The sequence below is a fragment of the Cydia fagiglandana genome, chromosome 6 (genome assembly GCF_963556715.1).
Source record: "Cydia fagiglandana chromosome 6, ilCydFagi1.1, whole genome shotgun sequence".
Classification (NCBI taxonomy): domain Eukaryota; kingdom Metazoa; phylum Arthropoda; class Insecta; order Lepidoptera; family Tortricidae; genus Cydia; species Cydia fagiglandana.
In genome coordinates this window covers 570,779-590,792 of record NC_085937.1, presented here as the reverse complement: position 1 = coordinate 590,792, position 20,014 = coordinate 570,779, and the positions used below count along the sequence as shown (strand labels likewise).

At 38.8% G+C, this 20,014-nt stretch overlaps 1 protein-coding gene and 1 non-coding gene across 2 annotated transcripts; both read left to right on the top strand.

Moving 5' to 3' along the window:
• The first annotated feature begins 4,312 nt into the window (after positions 1-4,312).
• On the top strand, positions 4,313-10,246 carry LOC134664895 (ester hydrolase C11orf54 homolog). The gene is made up of 8 exons (XM_063521607.1): positions 4,313-4,383; positions 4,546-4,625; positions 4,945-5,043; positions 7,286-7,461; positions 7,949-8,128; positions 8,387-8,483; positions 8,793-8,959; positions 9,897-10,246. The coding sequence occupies exons 1-8, from the start codon at positions 4,313-4,315 to the stop codon at positions 10,068-10,070; spliced, it is 1,044 nt and encodes a 347-aa protein (XP_063377677.1). The 3' UTR covers positions 10,071-10,246.
• Positions 10,247-14,807: 4,561 nt separating this feature from the next.
• On the top strand, positions 14,808-14,889 carry Trnas-uga (transfer RNA serine (anticodon UGA)). The gene has a single exon. It is a non-coding gene; the product is annotated as a tRNA-Ser (tRNA).
• Positions 14,890-20,014: the final 5,125 nt, after the last annotated feature.

Sequence of the window (20,014 nt, the reverse complement as noted above, 5' to 3'; positions counted from 1 at the left end):
AACGAGAGTAAGTTAAATCGCGACGGCTTGCCGGAGCGATTTATAGGCTCGATTTTGCAATATTATTACGCCCCGAGATACACACAATGTTTTTCATCACACTTGCGATACAAAAAATAAGTATAAAGACAAAAAACTGTTAATTATGGCACTAGAAACTTGATAACTCCCTAGGGAAAACGAAATTTCTATAACTCCCGCTACGCCTACGTGCAATTCCACATTTACTGAGCGAGTGTGATGAAAATGAATTTTAAATATGGCCTCCATATTTTGGGGGGTAAATGAGAAAATTTAAAAATAAAGTTTTTCAAACTATATCGTGTTACATATCAAATCAAAGAGCTCATTGTAAGAATCTCAGATTTTTTTAATAATTTTAGGATAAATAGTTTAGCAGTTATTCAAGAAAATAGTTTTTAATGTTTTTGTAGGTACATGAAAGTCATAGTCATATGCCTTATGGGAATATAGTTCAGAGCCGGAAACCGCTACCAACTTTTAGTATGTTGTTGGGCATGGCATTGGGTCTCCAAAACTGCCGGGAGACAGCGGCGCCGGCCATCTACTTCAGCGGAATGACGTCATCAAAATGACTCCCGTTTCGTTGCGAATATTGCATATTGTACCCAAACTATGCATGGCACATAATTGTGTGTGGTATTGAATGAAAGCCAGTTAAATATGCTATATTTCATTTATACAGTGTGTACCAAAATATTCAGTCATTTAAGAGCCATTTGCAAAAGAATCAAAATGATGTAAAAAAATATTCAATTATTTGGGTTTTACAACCAAACCAAAAGTCGGACGTTAAAGCAATGTACTACAAAATTAAAGACGACATCTGACGCCATACCTTGATATCAATCAAGTCAAAATTGGGCCAAATATGTGGAAATTATGCATCAAAATGTAGATATTTGCCCATACAAATGCATTAAAGTTAAAAAAATCCAAATTGGTAATTTTCAGGATAATCCGCGTAAGCTTCTAGTATGTTATTAGCAATATGACCTGGATCCTAAAACTGCCGGGAGACCATCTTTTTTGTCCCCCAGTCACGAATAATGACGTCATACAAATAATCACTGCCGAATTTCGTAAAATGTAAATTATAGCTATACTATGAGTCACACATACATGTGTGTTACATGTAATGAAAGGTTATTAAATTTAATATAATTCACTTAAACATTGTTTGTAAAAAAAATGTACGGTTTAAGAGCTAGAAACAAAGAAATACCACTTTTTATGGAAAAAGTAGATGTATATCAATTTTATAGCTAAACTAAAATCGTCAATAAAATGTTGCGTATAATATTTAAAAAACCAGTTATTCAACTATACATCACAGATTAAATTTTACATTTCCGATAAAAACTGTGGAAGTAGTGGAAAAAAACGAAAGCGCCCCAACAATTCTACCTTAATGCGCTCATATTATGCAAAGAATAGTTCTAATTATCGAGTATTAAATGAATGAATATTACATAAAATACATGTAAACGACATTTTCGAATGGAACCATAATTAAAAAAATTATAATTTACTTGATAAGTAAGCAAAATACTGTTTCTTTAAGTACCTAATCTCCTCCTTTCAAAGTCGGTTAAAATGTGGCTTTTGTGACCTGGTCTACAAAGACAAATAAATTGACACCTCATTTATCAAAATCAGTTCAGTTGTTTCATGTAAAAAATACATAATTACATACGTAGAAAGCAGTTCCTGCTGTAGTCGCGGTAAATATTAATATCAAATAGACACTTATTGTCATGGCCTAACGCTACATTATTAGAGAAATGTAAAGTTACATGCCAGTAAGTAGGTACATGCCTAATACAAAATGCCTTATCTCGGTAAATGCCATATCAGTTCACTTAATGCGATACATAATTATATATTTAAGCCTCGATTAGCCTTATACATACATACATACAGTCATACATAAATCACTGGCTCAGTGACCCAAAGAGGATCTTGACCTCTGACACAAAAGAGCGTCACTCTGCCCTATTCTGCGCCACTTCGCGCCAGTTGGGTATTCTTATAAAAGTGGAATCTTGGGTGGTGCAAGGGTTTCAAGGCTGAGCTGAGAAGGCTGGCAGAATTTTCCCTCTGATCCTCCGAAATACAGGTCACCCCTCTGGTCTGCTAACATCTACGGCCTGAGGGTTTCAACGTTAGATGCCAAGCCACGCCAGGCCATAATAGTAAAGGTCTAATTATTGAATTTTAATTTTTTGTCCGACTACGGCAGAATTTGCTATCTATGCGTGCATGTGTAGGTACCGTTTGCATGAAACTACTGAACTGATTTTGATAAATTAGGTGTAAATTTATTTGTCTTTGTAGCCCAGGTCACAAAAGCTACATTTTAACCGACTTTGAAAGGAGGAGATTGGGTACTTAAAGAAACAGTATTTTGCTTACTTATCAAGTAAATTATTATTTTTTTAATTATGGTTCCATTCGAAAATGTCTATTTCATGTATTTTATGTAATGTTCATCCATTTAATACTCGATAATTAGAACTATTCTTTGCATAATATGAGCGCATTAAGGTAGAATTGTTGGGGCGCTTTAGTTTTTTTTCCACAACTTCCACAGTTTTTGTCGGAAATGTAAAATTTAAATTGTGATATATAGTTGAATAACTGGTTTTTCAAATATTATACGCAAAATTTTTTTGACGATTTTAGTTTAGCTATAAAATTGATACATATCTACTTTTTCCATAAAAAGTGGTATTTCGTTGTTTCTAGCTCTGAAACCGTACATTTTTTTTACAAACAATGTTTAGGTGAATCATAATACATTTAATAACCTTTCATTACATGTAACTCACGTGTATGTGAGACTCGTGGTATAGCTATAATTTACATTTTGCGAAATTCGGCAGTGATTATTTATATGACGTCATTATTTGTAACTGAGGAACAACAAAGATGGTCTCCCGGCAGTTTTAGAATCCAGGTAATATTGCTAATAACATACTAGAAGCTTATGCGGATTATCCTGAAAATGACCAATTTGGATTTTTTTAACTTTTATACATTTGTATGGGAAAATATCTACATTTTGATGCATAATTTCCATATATTTGGTCCAATTTTGATTTTATTGATATCAGTGTATGGCTTGAGACATCATCTTTAAAGTTGTAGTACATTGCTTTATCGTCCGACTTTTGGTATGGTTGTAAAACCCAAATAATCGAATATTTTTTTACGTAATTTTTATTTATTTGTAAATTTCTCTTAAACTGTTGCATATTTTGGTACACTTTGTATAAATAAAATAAAGTTTATTTAATTGGCTTTCATTTAATCTCCCACAAGTGTATGTGCTATGCACAGTTTGGGCGCAGTATGCAATATTCGCAACGAAGCGGGAGTCATTTTGATGACATCATTCCGCTGAAGTAGATGGCCGGTGCCGCCGTCTCCCGGCAGTTTTGGAGACCCAATGCCATGCCTAACAACATACTAAAAGTTGGTAGCGGTTTCCGGCTCTGAACTATCTCTGCGACCGTTTCCCATAAGGCATGGCACTATCAATGTTATTGGTAAAACTGTCACTTACCTAAAATGAATAAGTATTTGCTTATTTTTTTCATAAAACCTATGTTCCTATCATCATGTCACAAGGACGTATAGTTTCTAAGATATAATAAGCGAAAAACCGAAAAATGTGACTTTCAAACCAAAGCCCCCAACTTTTGATATGTTCACCTCCTAACGAGTCCAAAAAAGTTACTAAGTAAAAAATGTGTGCCAAGCATTTCCCTCTATAATATATCTTTCCGTTGCCTGATCTAAATGTAGTCAATATGATGGGTGCTGATGCTTAGAAAGGGGCGGCTACAAGGCTTGGGGCCTAGGGCGGCAAAGACTGCAAATCCGCCACTGAGATTAATATCAAATCATTACGCCCCTGGTACTTTTACCAAATAAATTGCACTGACATTAATCGTCTTGCTGGTTGACAAAAGTCGTCGACTGACGTATCGTAAACCTTATCACAAAGACATTAAGGTCTATCAACAATGATCTATTAAGAGTGTTGCAGTAACAGATAACAGAGATCTGCGCCCGCGCTCTGTCACAAACCTCCCGGCCGTCGCCACGCGCAGCCGCGTGAAGCAATATTATATTTATAATATAACTGATAAATCAAGCCAGGGGTCACCAAATCTACAGTCACCCGTCAACACCGGCTTGTAACGTATGTATTTTTATATCAAGTATATTTTTTGAAAGGGTCAGTGACCTTAACCTACAACTGAGTCAAATTATCTAGTTTAAAATGCAAGTAAGTTTAATGGTTACGTTTTTCGCTCTTGTGAATGGAGCGGCCTTGAACGGCCGTGACACAAGGTGAGTCTGTAATGAATATAATGATATTACCAATACTGAATAATATTACGGCTACTTTATTAAAATTGGAGTAGGTTTATACATTGTTTTTTTTTATTATCCTTATTTTCCTTATTGGTTTATGGTCTGCCTAAAGACGTTGAAATCGTTGTGGTATTTCAGCATGACGTCCGTAGACTACGCTAAGGTTCCGATCCTGGAAAAGGCTCTTCATAAGCCGCCTTTGGAGGAGATTGTCGACGGTAAGTTCATAAAAAAAAGTAAGTAGGTAGTATGTAATTGTACTAATATTTAGATATCAGGCGATACATTAAAAATTCTACCGTAGTGTAGAATGTAAATAAGTAGATATCCCCGTGCAGATAGACACTGCCCTTATAGTTTCCATTTACTTACATGTCTGGAGTTTAAAAGCAGTGTAGGTTATTTTGGTTGCTAGTACCTACTAGCGTAAGACACAGACAGTATGATCATCTATGTCATGTTTGAATTGAGACAGTCTTTTGGCCGTCATTATCTGTTTTGTTTGATGCTGACTGTTACCTCCTGTTTTTTTTTCAGTACTGTCCCGCGCTCTCAAGTCCAACTTCGAGTCGGTGGCTGTGTCGGCGGAGGTCAGCCCCGACCTCAGACAGGAGCCTTACGGCCTTACCTCGCCAGGTACGAAAAGCTCACTGACATAAGTAAAAGTATGACCGTATATGTACCGTATATCTTACTTAATTAACACAAAAATGCACTAGCACACTAGCATATTCCACGTAGATATTAGTAAAACTAAAAGTTAAAGTATTGATAGTAATGCTTTACCCCCTTATTCATAAAGCTTTACGGGCCTGATTTAGTTAAATTATATTTTATCTCTTTCTTACAAATACATAAGTCAAATGACAGATAAGGACAAACGATTATTACTCTTCTTCTTCTTTTATCGCGACCTTTTCCCATCTACTTGGGGTCGGCCCTCCTTATCCTTCTCTTCCACTGTGCTCGGTCTTGAGCTGTGCTGGCGTCCAATCCTAATTGTTTTAGGTCTTTCTCGACCGTCGTAAGCCAAGTGGCGGGTGGCCTTCCACGTCCTCGTTTCGTCGTTGGCAAATCTTGGGCTAGCCTTACTATATGGTCCTCTGGCCGTCTTTGGATATGCCCGTACCAGCGGAGGCGGTTTTCTTTGACTTTTTCTGTGATAGGTAGAACCTTAAAGCTTCCCCTGACAAACTCATTCCGGATTTTGTCTAACCTGGTGACACCCGCAGACCAGCGAAGCATCCGCATCTCTGTTGTGTGTAGTTTGTTGAGGTGCTGTTTAGTTGTAGCCCAACATTCGGACCCATACAGCATTGCGGGACGTACAGCGGTTTTATACACATGACCTTTCGTTTTTATTGGAATTTTGGTGTCACACAGAACCCCTGTAAGTTGTCGCCATTTGAGCCAGCCAGAGTTGGTTCTATTTGTCACATCCACATCAATTTTTGCATCATTACTAATTAACACAAACGATTATTACTATTATTAGCTAATTGAGGTTTGTAGCGCGTGAAAGTTGCACCCATAACAGATAAAGTAAGGGCAAATCGTCTAGCGTGGTACGGGCATGTGATGCGGAGGGATGAAAGTCATGTGACGAGAAAGGTATTACGAATGAATGTGGAGGGAAGTACGAGGAAAGGAAAACCGAGGAAAAGGTGGATGGACTGTGTGAGAGATGATATGAAACGAATGCAAGTGAATGATGAAATGACGGGCGACAGAGAGGTGTGGAAGAGAAAGACATGCTGCGCCGACCCCAAGTGAATGGGACAAGGGCAAGAGAATGATGATGATGAGGTTTGTAGCGCGTTTATGAATAAGGGGGTTAGTGGTTTTCAACAATTTGGAATCCGTAATTTCAACAGCCGGCTGCGGCTGGCCCTCTTCCATATTCACGAACAGGCTTCCCTTGGAGGTGCACCGATAGGTCCCTAAAGAGTCTCTTAAATGCTTAGAATTATACGCTATGGAGTTGTAAACGTCCATACTTAGGTATGCCAAATAGCGTTAAGACGGGCCCAATATTTGCTTGACAGAAGTATTTATTGTTCTAATGTAAATAGTTATTTAAAAAAACATACAACCGAATTGATAACCTCCTCCTTTGAGATTTGGAAGTCGGTTAATAAAGTGAAAGAGAGTTGATAACAAACCCATGGAATTATTTTTATCGTATCTGCGCATTGTTTACTTAATAATACTATTCTGAGATTCTGATAACTGGCGTTAATGGTAGCCAAGTAGGTATGTTAATATTATTCTCTGGTTAATATAATTATCGTTGCGTAATATATAAATATGATATTACTCTCTCGTCAAGATGTACGTGGTATACTCTGAGAAGAGCGACGTTTTTTATCTAATTGAAGGTCGACCCTCTTACGTTAGCCAATATGTTTAAGTTGATATTTCCGACCAAAGATTCTTTGATTGTTCCCATTAGATGACATTAAACCTCTTCTACAGTACGAGTAGGTACCTACATTTCCATCTCGACCACCTACCTAACCTAGATGGTTGGTTTGAGTTTGAATCTCGCCCGAGCCAATTACTTTTTCCAGTTTTTTTATTATTTCCAAGCATAAAACGGTTGACAGTCCCCAAGTCACCCAAGTGTGATTCTCCAGAAGCTTCCTGCCTCGCACAGCTAAACTGTGGAATGAACAGTCGCCCGCGATACTTTTCCAGATCTTCAAGAAAAGAGCGCACTGGCCGGCAAAGTAGTTATGTAACCCCTCAGGCCCGTCCTTGAGCGATTTGTCTGCTCGTTTGCCTTCGTATCGTAAAAAAAGTTAATTCTTTGTTCCCGATCATGTACCAGTCAGGAAAGTTGCAAAACGTGCTAAGAGTCAGATGGGCAATGTTCCAGGTCTATGCGGCAACGAGAAGCTGATAGAGCTCGGCGGGCCCCCGTACCTCGTGCCTCTAGTGCAGCGCGACAAGGTCTACGACCTGGCTGACCTGGCCAGACAGCAGCGCCGCGACCCGGCCTTCCTGGCCGGGGCGGGCGCGGGACCGTGGCCCTACATAGGGGTTAATTGTGAGGTGAGGACTCTAGTGACAATAGAGCAGGCGCCTACAAATTAGAGACAAGGTCTACGGCCTAACTGAACTGACCAAACAGCAGCGCCGGGACCCAGCCTTCCTGGCCGGTGCTGGCGCGGGACCGTGGCCCTACATCGGGGTTAATTGTGAGGTGAAAAGACTCCAGTGACGGTAGAGCAGGCGCCTACAAATTAGAGACAAGGTCTACGGCCTAACTGAACTGACCAAACAGCAGCGCCGGGACCCAGCCTTCCTGGCCGGGGCTGGCGCGGGACCGTGGCCCTACATCGGGGTTAATTGTGAGGTGAGGACTCTAGTGACAATAGAGCAGGGGCCTACACATTAGAGACAAGGGCTACGACTTAGCTGAACTGACCAAGTTATGGTAAAAGTTTTAGCAGACAGCAATTTTCGTAGTGTGCCAGTAGAAACAAATGAAAATATAAACAATACATAATATGTCAATACAACTAACGTGATGTTGCAGGGTATAATCAACCTGTCCATCCGCGATGGCTCCGTAGATCAAGGCACGAGGATAGTTTCCGTCCACCCTGTGGGGGCAGCCAAGGGCAGCAGCGGCTACCAGCAGAGGAGGCTCCCCAACAATGAAACCAGAACTGCACTCCTAGGCAACTACCTCCTATCAGATGGAAGCCCCGGCAAGGTACGTGACTTAAGAGTTGTGTAAGACTTGCTTTGGCAACGTATGAAGCCGCATCCGTTGCTATTGAGCTACTTGCCGTGAGAAGCAGCCAGGGCCAGACTAATCATGTCGGGGCCCTTAGGCAATGCAATTCTCGCCCATTTTTTCTCAAGCTCATCTGTTTTTAATTTATGAAACACTCAATATCTTTTGTGCACACGCGGCACGTAAACAGAAGTGGGTTCTTTATATTTTAATGGCCTTGATTTTACGTTGCAGGTCATAAAAGTGGTGGCTAAGAAACGTATTGGACAGGCCAACTTCATCACCTCAATCCGTGAGGCTCTTAAGCAGCACTACGGGGACAAAGTCGTTGGTAAGTCACATTTTCCATGACGTAACAAATAGGATAAAGGGTCTTTTTAAGGACTGTAAACTGGTATAGCTCGATTATAATGGACCATAGGTAGCTTGGTTATTTTTTTAATAAATAAGCCCATTAACCTTCTTTCAAGAACTGACGTGCAACTTTCATTTATTAGTCTCGCCTGTATTGGTATTATGTATCTACATTATCTAATGACGAATTTATTACTAATAATATCACTTTTTAAAAAAAATTCTAGATATCATGAAAAACGTAAGAATTATTTAGAAACCATTGTTTTGACATTCCTTTCATCAGGCCTCGGCGGCATGTTCCTCCTCCGCGCGGGCAAGGTGAAGCACCACGTGATGCCAGACTTCTCCAAGAGTCCCCTATGTTCCGACTCTGACGTGGACAACTGGCTGCACTACTTCGAGATGCGGGCCCCCATCACTCATGTGGGCACCATGGTTACTGGGGACTTGGTACGTACGCGGTACACACAGACATACGTAGCTACATAAAGTACATAAATACATTCTAGCCGGTCTACGCCGATTACTTTCAAATAGACCGTTTTTCCCTGGCCATCAGTTTACGGCCAGACGAGTACATTAATATGTTCCGGCAGCGGCTGCCCTTACCCGTGTCATGGGACGCACGCAAGCGTGGAAGAAATCTAATATAAACCAGGCTAAATTGTGTTAAAGCGATGGACTAAATACTGGGCTTTGGAATACAAAAACCGGACGCCTGCATAATAAAACGGTAGTAAGGTTAGATGGGGTAAGGGAAATATTGGTGCAAGAGAAACACTTAATTGTAGGGAATCCACATACCTGTTTTTCTTGTACTCTTCTTCTTCCTCGCGTTATCCCGGCATTTCGCCACGGCTCATGAGAGCCTGGGGTCCGCTTGTCAACTAATCCCATGATTTGACGTAGGCAACTAGTTTTTACGAAAGCGACTGCCATCTGACCTTCCAACTCAGAGGGTAAACTAGGCCTTATTAGGACTAGTCCGGTTTCCTCACGATATTTTCCTTCACCGAAAAGCGACTGGTAAATATCAAATGATATTTCGTACATAAGTTCCGAAAAACTCATTGGTACGAGCCGGGGTTTGAACCCGCGACCTCCAGATTGCAAGTCGCACGCCCTCACCGCTAGGCCACCAGCGCTTCTGTTTTTCTTGTACCTAGTAAAATAAACTATGTTTCTCCTACCACCTTGATCCCACATGACCATATCCAATTTTAATTCCGGTAGACGGTGACAACTAAAAAGATAGACCAATCTTGTTAAGTATTACAATTTTTACCTAACTGTTGTCTAGCAGCTAATCTACTCGGAACATCTAGTTCTTTAAGGTTGCCTCAATCTTTATCATCACTGCATTTATAACTATATTCGTCGTGAACAGGACCTGGACTTGCGCGTGCAGCACTTCCACGGCTGGGGCCCGCACGGCGACGGCGGTCACTACCACTACGACACGACGCCCGACACTGTCGAGTACGAGGGCTACTTCACCGTCGCTTCCAGCGTTGTGCGCATTGACGCGCCTACCGTCACTCACACCATGGGCCGCGACTAAAGATATACCACACTATACTATCCGCAAACCAAACTTATGACTGAGGTCTTACTCGTATTGACTAATTTATGACTTGTGGCCGAAGGTTGTCGCGTTTCGGCGGTTCCGGGGCAATGGGGCCGAATTCTACGCCGGGTCACACGACGGAGCCAACACAGTTGCGTCGTCGCCCAATTCAAACTAACGAAAATATATTGAATGATTTGTTAGACTTGATAAGGTTAGCGGAGTAGTATTTTTTTCCTGTCGTCGCTCGATTATTCCCTCCTTCATATAAAAGTAAATAAAATAATACCATGTAAAATAGTAATTATCTTGTTGTACGTACCTACTAAGTTTTATGATTTTGTTTTTTTAATATATTTTGATATTTATTATGTCAAAGGAAGGTTTTAATTTTAGCTCCTCCTTTAAAATCTGTTCGTTCCGTCCATTCGCGTGAATCAGTAAAGTATGAGTAGGTACAAAATCATCTCATAAATTGTTGTATGCCTCATATCTCGTTAGTCACACCGCAGATAAGTAGGTACCTATACAACGACGTCAATAAAATTGTGCAATCCCCGTGTCATCAAATAAAGTCCCCTTGTTTACTCCTCGGTCATATTACTGGGACCTGCCGAAATTAAATCTGCCCCTCGCTACTTCCCTCTTGACTCTCTTGAGCCAAGTTCGAGTGTTTGAGTCACTGAATATAAGGATACTCGTACCTACATTGCGGGGCTAGAACGACCGGCAGAGCAGGTTTTCGCGCGAGTATAGCCGTTAGATTTTAAGTACGATTTACAAATTAGAGATAAGCACGATTGCCTTAATTTCTTACTATTACTAAATACAGACCGACCACGGTAAGTTTTCATGCCAAGTCACAGTACAAGTAGGTACAAGTTGGGCTAATGCTGAATGAAATATTGAAATGCGGCCCAAATGGGGAAGTGCCCCAGCACATGGAAGACCATGCACAGTCAGAATAGCATTGTTACTTGATTGTTACTTGTGACAAGTGACGCCAACCTGTCTCTTCATCGCGCTAGTTGCAGAAAGATGTGCTAGCCGTGCGTCTATACTGAAAATCATAATTGATTAATTAGATTCCAAAAAGAGTAAGACAATGTTGCCACTTTTTACTAGCGCGTCTTGTATTTATGTAGTAAATAATAGTACTTTTTTAAATCGTAGGAGTAAAATTACCAATAAATAAATTATCTTAGCGTGTTTATTTATAAAAATGAATTTACTATTTTACAAACAAATTATTGCAATGGCAAGTTTTTTTGGAATCTAATTACGATTAAAAACTCGCGCCCAATGTGAGAGCATCAGCTTTTGAATGGGTACAAGCGTATCACGAAGACGTGTTGGTATGTTGGTAATAATAATAATAACACGTACAAGACTTGGCTCACGAGATAACCGCCATGTGGGATGTTGATTCGACAATCATTGTCCCGATAGTCGTTTCAGTGAACGGTTTAATAGCAAAGATTCTGGACCAACATCTTGAGAGACTCTCGCTAGGTGGTTGGATCAAGGGACAGATGCAGAAGGCGGTGATCTTGGACACGGCGCGGATAGTCCGCCGGTTCCTCTCTCTGCAGCCCTGACCACCGATAGCTTGGGCCTTGCCCGGCTGCTGGCGGCACCCTAGGTTAGGTTTTTTATAATGTGTTTATATGTATTTTTTATTGTTTTGTAAGTGGTTTTATATTTTACTTTTATATACATATTATAAAAACCTAGCCTAAGAAAAATGATGAATAAAGGAAAAATAACACGTACAATAATCATTCTCGATTCGACTTCTACTTCTACTTTCACATTAATTCCGCACAAAAACTCCATTTTAGGTTTGATAATAATGATAATTTGCATTCGCGTGTTAGAAACGCCTGAGCAAAGCGACAAAGCCGAAGCGAGGGCGCGGGATCAGGCGCTCGAGCGATGCATTTGCTCACAAAGGCTGAGCTGAACATTATGCACTCACGAGAGTCGCGAGCCTACTCGCTACTATAGACTAAGTTTTTCTCACAAACAACTCGTTTTCTTCCATTTTATACTCTTGTGAGTTTTTAAGCTAACATTTCATTAATACTTACACACGCTGGCACGCGTGGAAAATACAAACGCTTTTCTTACATTCAATTTAATTTCCACATAACAGCATACAGCGATAAGACCGCCTGTTGCTACCATTATTTACACTGTAAATCTGTTATTTTATTTTTCTTTGTGGTGCAATAAAGAGTATTTACTTACTTACTTTATTAGTGTATACAAACTTAATACCTACAAACAAAAATGATACTTAAAACATAATTAAATAACTAACCTACAAAACTTAAAAACTAAATCTAAAAATAAATAAAACTAATCTAAAAATAAATAATTACAAACTATCCTGCGGAATGGTGCCGTAGATGCTGGCAGCATTTCCCCGCTGTATCGCAATACTTATTCTTTGTGCGAGGAAGCTGCCAGCTCTACGATCACCAGTGGCGTCTGCTATCCTTTTGGATAAATCCTTAAAAAGTGTAGACGCGGTCGGACCCCACGGGCCAAGGGTCTCGACACCGAAGGGTACGAAATAGTATTCGGGGCCGAGACCCCTATATCACTTACTTACTTCATTCACACTGTATTTAAGTATTTAATATTCTTAACGAAATTAAGTAGAAAAAAAGCGACCATTTCACAAGTTGGCATTTAAACATCGTTTGCTATTCATAATATTCAGGGGCCTTATTCGACATGCCACTTTTGACGTAGCATGTTGAACTTCCGTTGAATCGAATCATTACTTGTCAAAATTTGACATTAGCAATCCACAGTCAGGTGACAACCAAACCATTATAAACCTTAAAGTAATAATATAAAACAAAGTTGTTTTTTGTTAAATTATTGGTTGTACCAAATGAACTATCCGCACTTGATGAACTTCAACTGTTGAATTGAAGTTGACGCGAAATTCGACAGTTGTAAGTACATGTCGAACAAGGCCCCTGGTGCCACTTAGGACCCATCGCGTTTGTAACATTAATAATTATGATATTTCTCATATTATTAATCTCTGTTTGTCGTGCTACATAATATAAACTTATTAAAAAAAGCCATTGGTAAGGGTGCAATGCTCTTCACGCTCCACCGCGTTCGTTTCACACGTTCCGGAGCTGAATGGCAAATGCTAGCGCCGCCGTGCCGAGCTCGTTCACTTGTTCACTATTGTCTTGTTTAGGATATTTGTGCATATCGCTTGCATACGGAATTCGAGATGAAATACGAATTGGGGATGGCTGTTGAAAAGGACATGAAAACACTCTTGATGATTTTCTTTCATTCTATCCGAGGTATGTAGGTACGTGGTGTTTGATATGCTGACATGAAACAGATACGGCATAGGAATCTACACGAAAACATTTCCATCTTCACTACTTAGGTAGATGATGAGCGGTCCTCAACTATGCGTTTCTCCAGAATCGTCCTGCCTCGAACCGTCAAACCACAGAGTAATATAAGTCAAGAAAGGGTGGTAACTCCATGAGTTTTCTTACCAAAACGCGAGTTATTTCGTAGTAGACATCTAGCGTCAAGTAGCGGAATGTATCAGTAACTGCTAGTTGACAATAGGCTAAACAGTAGAATGAACCGTCGCCTGCGGTCTTTCCGTACCAAAGCGGACAGGACCGAACCAAAGTGTGTTTGTCTGTTTACCTGCTAAACTACGTCACACTGGTCTATTGTCGCAGCTGCGTGTACGTCGAATGTACCGAGAGGTTATTATTAATAAGCAAAGTATACAATAGATTGTGTGTAAAGTGGCTTACGTATGTCTGTAGTAAAACTATTATAATAAAATAATTAACGTAATATATTTACGTAATAGGACTTTACGAAATTGTCTAGAGTCGGACCAAGCCAAATTTTCATGCCAATAATAGGATTAGCGTTGCGTAGAGTGGTGTAGATACAGACACATTACGAGTATGAATTGATTAATAAATAAAGTGGTATATTCGCACCAGCTTCTCTCAGACAACCCGTACCCGAGTCAATACTCAGCTCAGCAGTGATCGAATATGCAATGTCAGACCGGCGGTTTTGATAATTTACTTGATATTTGTCATTATCAAAGTGCTCAATGTTCAGTTTCATTAGATCTAAATCTAATATAATCGAACACTTTCAAGAAAAGAGCGCAGGCCTACTATATATCATAAAAAACAAAAAAAAACATACGAGTCTATGACCAAGATTCGATTAAATACAATCTCAGAGTTGTTTCCAATTGATATGCGCAAAAGAGGGTTATAGACTGTTCTAGTTCTTTTATTTTTGTAAATAGCGTACTATAATTTGTAGTCTCTCTCTCAACTCACAACCAAGAAACTAAAACCTTAATAAATAAAAGTCCCAGTTATAACGTAAAACAGCAAATAAATGACGACAATACTCGTACTGAATCCAATTAATTTCAGTACAAATACCATTTATTCAGCTCTACGAGTATGTTATCAGCTTATGACGTCGCTTATCATACAGCAGCGCTATTTATTAACAACACTAGCCAATTAGCACTATAAACTCAGACCTTCGATTACGTATATACGCTACGGGTCATAAGATCAAGTTATAATAGTAATACACTTGACTCGATATACGATAAATTTGTCAATAACCTAGCTGTTATAGTGACGTCATCGGCGGTAGAAGGTGACTTGCTATTTCGACAGCCCCGCCACAGCTGAGGTGTCCGAGTGGTTAAGGAGTTGGACTTGAAATCCAATGGGTTATACCCGCGCAGGTTCGAATCCTGTCCTCAGCGATAAGTTTTTATTTTTTTTCTGAGTATCCAGTGATAGGGTGGGATATCGTGAGTTGTACCAATACAATACGCATTATAAATTTTAGTATAAAAAAAAAACATGAGTAATATTTACCATCTCAGTGAAAAAATTGCTTCTTGCGGACAATCTTAATAGAATATTAAGTATTTAGGTCAAAAACTTTTTTAGTATGACGAGTTATAAGTCTTTCCAGTAGATCAGTAGTAGGTAGTTTATTTTATAAACGGAATATGAAGACGCTGGTTTCTCCAAAAGTTTTTGACCCACTAACTAATAAAAACTATTTCAGCGACACAAGATCCACAAAAAGCCATATTATAATTTTTTTTACTGCATAATATAAGGAAAACACAGAATGAAACCAGTTAAAATGCCAACGTTCTAGGAATTATTGAGAAAAATTCTACAGTTATGAATCAGATTCCAAGAAGTTAGTTTATGGTAGCCGTGGTTTAAGTACAGGTTGATTCCAGGTGCTAAAGGGGTGATTTTTATTTTGTTGTATATTTATTTTACAATATAAGCGACATTTCACCTTTTATCCTAAAAGATCCTGAGTGAGTCTGAGCTGAGTCTGAGTTACACAAACGTAGGTATAGGTAATGGGATAAGTTTTGATTTAGTATTTATTCCACTCATAATGAGGAGTTCATCATCAAAAAAATTGGGTCTATAATGACAGTTGAATTTGCCAATATATTGCCTAAATATCATGACATTTCTGAGATTATCAACTTGTCAAGCCAAGACGATAGTATCAAAACCAGTGCAAATGAACGATTTAGAATCGTCCTACTAATTAATATCTTCTGTGGTTTAGAAACTTGGACTGTAAACTGTGAAGTTATATGGCGTACCGGTTTTCGGCAAATACTTAATTCATTTGTCAATTAATTCTAACTAGAATTTAATACGTGTTTACTTATCTTATTTGTTATCTGTGGATCGAAAGTTATCGAAACACATTGTTGTAACATTTTAAAACTAAAGAATCCTGTTTGTTTTACATAAAATATGGTATAAGATCATAGCCCACATCAGGCGACGCCAAAAACGTCTAGTAATCACCTACATAGTTGTCTGTTGTCCTCGAGCTAATTCTGCATTTGCCAAATCCATTCTTCCTACACTACACCACATCCTACAATCTATATAGTTATATAGGGTTTCCAAATTTTGTAGGTAGGTACCTTTGATGACTGCTTTTGCTCTTGAAATTGAAAACTCAAAAAAGGGCTTCTTTCTCAGTTTACTGGTGGTTGAAAAGCAAGTAATTTTCACGTTTTGAATCCACGATTTACGTTTTCGAATAAGAAAATGTGTGTTCATGTTGTATCTTAGTGCAAAATACTTTCTCCTTATTTCTATAAGCCTTAGTTAAGTATATCCAAACGTGTTAATATATTACTCTCTGAAAACTTTCGGTGTTGTTGACCTCTTTTTTGGACGAAATGTTTTACAGTTTTTCTCAAACTCTACAAGCTGAAAGCTACTTTCGAAGAGTGCAAATACAGTCTAAAATCGGTTTACGTAAAGGTTTTACAACGGTAAACTTGTCAGATTTAGCAAAATGTGCTTAAAGTGAATGGTATAAGGTTAAGATTTGTTTGTAAAGGTTAAGTGGGTTAAGCAGGCGGTATTTTTCGCGGTAAGGCGACGTAAGCTCGGTGGCGGTTTCAGTGAGGTCGCATAATTAAGATGAGCTTTGTGTTGCGGTTAAAAAAACCGGTTTGTTTTATTTGTAATGGCTGTAATCAGACAGAAAACATATTTTTTGGAGCAACCGCTTTTTATTCATTTTTGATAGGTAGATTTTTAGTTTTAAGCAGTCATTTTATAGTACTTCAAGACTAAAGGACTGACCAAGACTTCGTTATTTAAACAAAAATATAAAAAAAAATGCACGTGAGCTGCTTTGCTAATCTATGGGCTATTTAAATCAGGTACCAAGTGAGGGAAAGTGGGAGAAAAGGTGATGAAAAATGTATTAAATACAATGCTTTCCTTAAAAGAAAAGTTTATATTACATTTTATGCTTGTTTTGAAACATTCTTTGGGTTTAAAAAGTAGAGAAAAAAATGTATAGGTACTGACAGGTAGTAAGACTGTGACTTTGACTGAGAGAAGAATGTGTGTAGCCGTAATAAGTCTCTTCTCTTCTCTCTTCTATGTATGTACCTACTAGGGTGACTGCTGTAGTTATTGGCCGCTACATTTGGTCTGTTCCTCTCTGATTTGTTAGTGGTGGCCAATTGCTATATGGAGTGTAGTGGCAAATGACTATAGCAATCACCCTATTAAGTTAATAGTATTAACTATATTGTATTGCATGGAACTTTTATGTACGAAATATCATTTGATATTTACCACTAGCTTTTCGGTGAAGGAAAACATCGTGAGGAAACCTACATACATCTGCGAAGAAATTCAAAGGTGTATGTGAAGTCCCCAATCCGCATAGGGCTAGCGTGGGGACTATAGCCCAAGCCCTCTCGCGCATGAGAGGAGGCCTGTGCTCAGCAGTGGGACGTATATAGGCTGAAATGATGATGATGATGATGATGATTGCATGACAGGAATTAAATTGCAGAGTAGACATACAGTCAGACATTATTTGAATAAAATAATAAAATTAAATACGACACTTAAAAATTTAATAAGAATGATACTTGCACGGAATGCACGGCCTACATACAGTCTAGCTTTAGTTGCACTTGTCGGGGAATCCCCGAGCGTTGATTTGGCAAATTGGCAGGTTAACGACCCGCGGCATTGTGTAAATAACATGATTGATTATAATTTAACTACATATATAACATGTTTTACCCATCATGAAACAATGGCGTTTGATATTTAATAATGAGATTAAGGAGCTAGTGCACCGGGCGGACCCACCAGTGTGTGCGGGTGGACGATTGAGAGTTGATGCACCTACCTATGCCTATGCCTTGTTCGGCCTTAGGTCAGCAGTGACCATCGCATGTTGAATGTAGGTTGTATGACTTGTACGGCACGTGTTAAAACAGCTGCGCTCGCGCAAATATCAGTAAATGTATTTATACTCCAAATACTAATACTGATTGGCCAATTTAGATACTGACTACCCAATCGTCCTACTTATAAAACTATAAAACGGATACGAATCAGTTCCCTATAATTATGTAACGGGCACCCGAGGAACCTGGATCGTACGGTTAGTACCTATCTCGAAATAAAACTGTTTACAAAATCAAAAGAAATTTCGCTAAGAGTAATAATTGACATTCCCCAACCCACTTGTTACTTTGAGGTAAAAGCCATGAATTCACTAGCTGTATTCAAACACCGATGTCAAAAGGTCGGGCTCAACCGTCTCACATTTCCCATTTAGAGCAAAAAGCCTTTTCCAGTGAAACAATATTCGAGGAAACTTTGTAATTAATGGATATTCGACTTGTTCAAGTTCGAGCATGAAACTTACAGAACTTGTGGGAAAACCGTTAAGAAAAACACGCTAAATGTGAGTTGGTCTAGCTTGCTAATTAACGGATAATCTCTTTAGGTATAACTTTTTAACCGTTACCTACCTGCTACGAAGTGTATTGTATAAGGCGCCTTTCAAAAAGAAACAAATTCGATTTTATTTTCTACCAAGTAATACCATTTATTTTGACTATCATTTTTTCTATTCAATTGGTCTAAGTAAGTATATGTACAAAGTGACTCTGTGAGTTGAATACCTCTTGAACCACCATGGCCCTGACATTTTTAAATTTTCCAAAAACTGATTCAATAATATCGAACCTGCTTACAATTTCCCGAAAATCTGTCAAGAAATATGACCTGTAGAGGAGTACTGCCGGACATACTTAGCTACAAAAGCATTATTGGCCAAGTTGAAAGGGAGCCCTTCGTTTCGTTCGGTCAAAATTAGGCGTGACGAATATGTGCTTTGTCTGCTAGTTTTTAGGAAGGATAGAAGCGTGAGTGGACGTATGTTTCCCGGAGCACGTCCTAGGGCGGGCGGGATTGATCGATGGGCGGGGCAGAGTTCACGGAAACAAGTAATGCATCTTTTTAGAGGGATCTGCTTATAAAATTTAAAATTAAGAACTTCCACGCAAAAAGAAGGGTGTTAGTTTAGAAGATGTTACCTAGACACCCATGTAGGTGGCTGTGGCGACTTAGATCTCAAACGGGTGAACCGATTTTAATGAGATTTTTAATCAAAAGGTGTGTGGAAGGGTTGTGTCTATTTTTAGTGAAAATAAGACATCTTTTAATTAAAATGTATACAGGTTCAATAAACATTAGAAATGAATAAAGCGTAAATTTTCCCTTGACTCACTTTTTGTTAAGTTATGTTAAAGTGTTAAATCCTCGATCATTTTGCAATGAGTCTTTATATGCGATACAAGCTTATTTAGTTGTCCCGGCTATATATAATTATGTATATCATTTACTTACTAATCATACTATATAACTTACTTCTAATTACTCTGGCATCGTCTTGTACTTGAAACTCCGATCATGTCCCACGTGATAGTATTTCCAACTCAAACAAACGATATTGAATCCGCCTTGATGCGGCAAAAACCTTTGAGCATCGGTTATTGCGCTGTAAGCCCCTCGTGGGCTTTTAGCGATGTGGAACAGGGGTCAAGTTAATGTTGAATAATTATTAGAATTTCTTTGAAATAAATCGCATTTAATTCAAAATTTTACTCAAAGTATTATATTATCGTAAAAAAGTAAACTGAAAACTAAATATAATTAGACAATAAACTAAAACTAAGTCCTGATTTAATTACTCCTACGCTGACGTCGGTCACGCGTATTAATTGAAATAGGATAGGTACCTACAAAAAATTTACCTAAAGCCCCGCTTCCAGCATAGAGGGCCTACTAGTCTCAGATCCAATTTTAAATTGAAAAATAAAGAACCTCAGAACACACGTTTCGTAGCCTTTCGTGGGTGTTTAGTTTGTTGTTCGAATTATCCCAGAGATGACGTTGTACACGACGCAAACTAGGTAACGGTACTTATTAGCTGGAGCCTACATAAAGCATGTTATAACTACATCACTATAAACGATTGGTAACGTAAATAGCAACTAACAGAAG

Coding starts and splice junctions, on each gene's coding strand:
- LOC134664895 (XM_063521607.1), top strand. CDS start 4,313: ATGCAAGTAAGTTTAATGGTTACGTTTTTCGCTCTTGTGAATGGAGCG. Junction 5,044..7,285: donor TTACGGCCTTACCTCGCCAG/GTACGAAAAGCT, acceptor GCAATGTTCCAG/GTCTATGCGGCAACGAGAAG. Junction 8,960..9,896: donor CCATGGTTACTGGGGACTTG/GTACGTACGCGG, acceptor CGTCGTGAACAG/GACCTGGACTTGCGCGTGCA.